A 5,665-nucleotide genomic window follows, 5' to 3' on the forward strand; every position below is an offset into this window, starting at 1 on the left:
AAATAAATAAATTTAAAGAAGAAGATACTTTTCTCTTGCTACTCTTTGATTTCTAGCACGCCAACTGCGCCTTACTTAATTTGCAAAAGGATCTCAAGGGACGCCTCTCCAGTCCCCTGGCGTCCAGATCCAACCCCACGCCGACAAGAGGGTGGGCGTGAGCGTGGGGGACGGGGGTGGGGGGGCCCGACGAGCAATTCAGAACAAGTTTCCTCCCAAGTCCAGTCGCCCTTCAGCTCTTTTTTCTCATTGAAAAGCGGGAGAACCGGGAAGACGGGCCCCATGTCCCTACAACGCCCCCCAGCGCGGAGCAGAGGTCACGGAAATGTCAGCGCAGCCCCTGGGCTCGCAGGAGCAGCCGCTCCGCCGCCCTCCGGCCGTGCGCACGGCCACCCACGCGGGACCCCGCCGTCCCGTCCCGCCAGGCTGTGAACTGAGGCTGACACCCCCAGCACCTCCGTCAGTGCCCCGAGCCTCAGTTTACCGCAGGCAAAACGAAGAGGTTTCTTTCAGCTGTACCTTGCGATCACGTGAATGTCCCTATTCTTACATCCCCTAAAAGTCCGTCCGTCAACCGCTCCCCGCCCCGCCCCGCGTCCAGGAGACGCTGTGAGTCCCCAGTGTCCTCTCCCCCCCCCCACACCCGTTTCTCCGGGACGCCAAGCACACTCGTCCACGACGTGCCCACTGCTCGCCACCCACAGCCCTTTCCGCCCCTCACCAAACGCACGCGTTTTCAGGTCGGTCCCTGTTTGAAACGGTCCCTAAGAGGCTTTGCCAAGAGCCGCCCGGCAGCGCACAGGGCTGACCGCTTCCCCCGGGATTCTGACCCCCATTAACTAATGCCGAGCTCCCCTCGCCCGGGAGCCGGAGGCCGGGCCGCGCCGGTGCGGTGGGAGTTCGCGCGCCGGGGCGGGGGCGGGGGCGGCAGCCGGGGTCCCCCCAGCCGCCCCCCGCGCTCGGGCCCCTAATGAGCCGCTGAAAGGGAGCGGGCTCCGGCGCGCGTGGCTCGCAGGCCTCCCGGAGTCCGGGGCGCCCTGATTGGCCAGCTGCGCCTCGCGACCTCCATTCATTAATAAATTAGCGGCACGCTCCAGCCGAGCGCGAGCCACCAATCACAATGGACAGCGGCGGCGACAACAGCCGCAGCTTGAGCCGCTGCGGCCGCCGCGGCCTCCGCAGCTCGGGCCGCAGCCTCGAGCTCCAGCAGGAGCTTTAGAACCATTTTATGCTGATTAGATAAAAAGGGGAAAGGGAGGTGGGGGCGGAGGGGGGAGGAGGATGGATGGCAGGGCCAAGGGAGGGGGGAGGGGGCGAAGAAAGAGAAAGAAATGAATGATGATAATGCACTGAAAAGAGTAAGCCAGGGGACGGAAAAGCGGGGGAGGAGGGGGGCCGGGACGGGGGAGGCGGCGGCGGGGGCCCGGGGGCAGCTCCGATTGTTTTCTTGGTGGTATATAAGGGGTTTTAAGGAGAGTCGTGTGCCAGACACGCAGCCACTGAACCACAAGCAGCTTCGCTTTAACTGGAGTGCCTGGGAGTCGCGTGCCAGGAGCCGCACGGCCGGGGACTGACTGACAGACAGACACGCACCGCCGCCGCCACACACGAGACCCGGGCGGGCCGCCGCCGCCGGGGCTTGGCAAACGCGCGTCGCAGAGGTCGCCCGCGGAGCTCGCCACCGCAGCGCCGGCTCGGGCGCGGGACGCAGTGTTGCGCTCCCGGCGGCGCGGGCATTCCGGGCACCCCTCAGAGCAACAGCACACTTAGAGCCGACGAAGTAAGTACCCGCGCCACGACGTCCCACTTCGCAGGCCGTTTGCCACGCCCGCACGCCCTCTGCTCCGCGCGGAGTCTTTGTCGCCGAGGTCAAGTCCCTCCCCAGGGAGGGAAGCCCTCACAGTGCGGGACCCACCTGACTGGCGCTGGGTCACGACGAGGGGCGCTCCTCACCTTGGCTGGGTTTCTGTCCCAACTGCGTCTCCCCTCCGCGCCGTTCCGCGCCGCTCCTCTGGGTGACACGTGGAACGTGCCTCTGTTTCTTTCTTTGCACCTCATTGGTCTCTTTCTCCTCCCCGCTCTCTGCCGTAGGATGTTCGTCAAATCTGAGACCTTGGAGTTGAAGGAGGAAGAGGACATGCTGGTGCTGCTCGGCTCGGCCTCCCCGGCCTCGGCCGCCCTGACCCCGCTGACGTCCAGCGCCGACGAGGACGAGGAGGAGGAGCCGGGCGCGCCGGGCGGGGCGCGCGGGCAGCGCGGGGCGGAGGCCGGGCCGGGAGCGCGGGGCGGCTCGGCGGCGGGGCCCGAGGGCTGCCGGCCCGCGCGGCTGCTGGGTCTGGTGCACGAGTGCAAGCGGCGCCCCTCCCGGGCGCGGGCGGTGTCCCGCGGCGCCAAGACGGCCGAGACGGTGCAGCGCATCAAGAAGACCCGCAGGCTGAAGGCCAACAACCGCGAGCGCAACCGCATGCACAACCTCAACGCGGCGCTGGACGCGCTGCGCGAGGTGCTCCCCACCTTCCCCGAGGACGCCAAGCTCACCAAGATCGAGACCCTGCGCTTCGCGCACAACTACATCTGGGCGCTCACCGAGACGCTGCGCCTGGCCGATCACTGCGGCGGCGGCGGCGGCGGCGGCGCGGGCCTGCCGGGGGCGCTCTTCTCCGACGCGGTGCTGCTGAGCCCGGGGGGCGCCGGCGCCGCCCTGAGCAGCGGCGGGGACAGCCCGTCGCCCGCCTCCACGTGGAGTTGCACCAACAGTCCCGCGCCGTCCTCCTCCGCGTCCTCCAACTCCACCTCCCCCTACAGCTGCACTTTATCGCCCGCCAGCCCCGCCGGCTCGGACGTGGACTACTGGCAGCCCCCGCCGCCCGACAAGCACCGCTACGCGCCTCACCTGCCCGTAGCCCGGGAGTGTGTCTAGAGCTGACAACTCTGCGAGCCACACCAGGCCTAGCGGCTTCCCTTTCCTGTCCCCAGCCGAGCCCTCCTCCCCTCCACCGTCCCCACTTTGCACCACCTCGCTTCACAGGGCAGACGCAGCCGTTCTGATTCCTCGGCTTGCTGCCTTCCTTGACTATATTCATTCAGACGGGCTGTGATTTACTGAAGGTGTGATGGAGCTGGTGGCGTTTGGGGGGCTTCTTGAGACTGAAAAGATGTCGGGAAGAGATGATAGTGGCACATCTAAGGAGTTTGCAGAGCGGACTGACGCTCCTCCCCCTTCTCTGTAACGCCGGAGCACTGGGCGCAGTGCGTGTGAATCTCCCAGGGGGAAAGCAACTGGTCCCTGTGATCTTTTCACCTTTGCTTCTACATAGAGATGTTAATGTCGAGTAGAAAGAAATGTATCTTAGCATCTGAATGATTTTACCGGTAATAATATTATCCACAGATTTGCAATGGCTGGCATCTGCTTTATTCCCATTGCTGTTTGCAGGCTGTGGGAATTTCACCTGTCAAACCAAACTTTCCTTCTCTGATGTGCACTTTGTTCTGTTTCCCAGATTCGTCACAATGCCCATTGTCCCGTCCTTCTCTTTCCTTTTTCTTCCCTATTTTGCCATCTGTCTCTTATGATTTATAAGAGGGAAAAAAACTTGCTTTGTTAGAGGGGCAGGTTAGAAGTCATTGTATAATTTGTAGGCTTTGTAATGATTGAATGAAAGCGTGGAAATTTAGGCTGAACTCTCTATCAAAAGGAAAAATGTGGAGGAAAAGGGAAAAATCAGGAGGGAGGATTGCTTCATGCATTATTTATCTCGACCTTTTAGGGGAGAAGGAACTCCCCCATTCTTTCAAGAGATTAAAAATAAATCAACAGTCTGAAAACCTAAGCAGACACGGAGCGTTATCGGGATCAGCCACACACGTGTTCCCTTCTATTTATTATGAAGAAATTTTTCATGGGAAAAGTATGTATTTTTTGTATATTCCACAGAGTTTATTCTAGTATGTATTTACGTCTTGAAGAACAAGAAAATTGTTCTTGTGATTAAACTATAAATAAAGTATCTAATTTTCGTAAGTTTTGTGTGTTGTATTCTAACTTTTTCTTGATTATGTAGTTTGTGTTTGAGTTGCAAATGAGTTGTGCTTTTCTAAAATTCCTCCCATATCAAATTGAATATAGTACTTGTATTTTTTGGGCAATGTCTGTGTGTAGGATTTCACTAAGAAATTACAAGAAGCTGAATTATATTTAAGACATTAACACCGAAATAAGTAACTCTCAATACAAGCACAAACTTTGTTTTTAAGAAATGAATTTCTGTGCAAATGAGACCAAAAAAAAAGGAAAAGAATTAAAATGATAATGTCACAATAAGCCCCAAAGTTCAGAAAACATCACTGATTTTTAAAAATAGTGAAGTTGAAATTTCTTGGTGGAGTGTGTAGAAATTTGGTTCTTACACTTCTTTTGGCTTCAGTTCTCATCTGTAAACTGAAGGGGTTGGACAGCGATCTCCAAGGGCTCCCTTTCCAGCTCAATGTCTGTGATGTAACAGTATTTATAAATTCACTATTGGAAGCTGATGTTGTATTGGTCATTTGAACAAGCAAGTTGATTTTAAAAGCAAACTCCTAGAAAAAAGGAGATATTTAGAGTGAGCTGGAATTTAAAAATATCTCAAAGAAATAGTTATCCTTTCTAATCTTTGTTGAAGTAATTACATGGTCAAAACTTCTTCAAAGAGGAAACAAAAATGGTTTAACTTGCACCTCAACCTCCAAAGCAGAAATGAATGACCTTTGATTGGCCTTGGGTCAAAAATGATCAAATGAAGGTTGACCACACTCTAGATATAATCCCCTTGGGAGAGGATGCCTACAACAATACAAGCTAAAAAGGCCCATGTGAGAACATGTTGGCTGTTCGCACAGCACCCTCCTCTCCATGAATGTCATGTATCTGCCTCTGGTCTGTGCTAAAGCCTCCACTCTTCTGCATAAAGCAATAATAATTTCTCTGGAGATGTCTATCTGAAACTACTCTTCTGTAGCCTATGGAAAATATCAAGTGTCTAATATTTTAATAACTCCACTTTTATCAAAGGAAGAACCAACTCGGGGGTTTTGTTTCATTTTCATAGCTGGACATACGAGAGACCTGTTGAAACATCCCTCTACTTTAAAGATTGTGTTATTCTTAGCTATTCTTAGATTATCTGATATGGGGAAAAAGATACAGTTCTCTTATAGTCAATGTATGTTTCTAGTGTTTAAAAAGCCAAGCCAGCAAAGTATTTATAATAGGATAGCTTGAAAACATTAGAGTTTTGATGCTGACCAATGCTTCTGGTGGTGATGATATATGATGATGATGATGATGATGATGCTATATGGTGCTTCCTTGGGAAACGTGCCAGAGAAACAGGGTTGTGACGGCAGACCCTGAAGTACAGTTACTCTTCCGAGACTACGGAAACCCCTCAGTTGGTAAGGCCATCTCATGAACAGGTGACTTAGTTGGAGAGGCAGGCACGGGTAGCTGGTCCAATAATCATAGCGTTGAGTACTGACAGCTAACACAGACTTGACGTTGGACCTAGCAGAATCTAGCAGCTACCTCTGCAGTTTCTCCAGGTCAACCGTCTGGTTCACAAAGCGGGAGCTCGCAGGTCCCCACACCCAGGCACGCCAGGCATGCCACGTGGTCCGTCTACCA

The 5,665-nt window shown here is 54.7% G+C and overlaps 1 protein-coding gene across 1 annotated transcript; it reads left to right on the forward strand.

Annotated features, from left to right (window-relative positions):
- Positions 1-1,491: 1,491 nt before the first annotated feature.
- Positions 1,492-4,020, forward strand: NEUROG2 (neurogenin 2). The gene is made up of 2 exons (XM_012655117.1): positions 1,492-1,780; positions 2,092-4,020. Exon 2 carries the CDS (start codon positions 2,093-2,095, stop codon positions 2,918-2,920), a length of 828 nt encoding a protein of 275 aa, XP_012510571.1. The 5' UTR covers positions 1,492-1,780; position 2,092; the 3' UTR covers positions 2,921-4,020.
- The last annotated feature ends 1,645 nt before the right edge of the window (positions 4,021-5,665 follow it).

The sequence above is a fragment of the Propithecus coquereli genome, unplaced genomic scaffold (genome assembly GCF_000956105.1).
Source record: "Propithecus coquereli isolate 6110/MARCELLA unplaced genomic scaffold, Pcoq_1.0 Scaffold46, whole genome shotgun sequence".
NCBI classification, from domain to species: domain Eukaryota; kingdom Metazoa; phylum Chordata; class Mammalia; order Primates; family Indriidae; genus Propithecus; species Propithecus coquereli.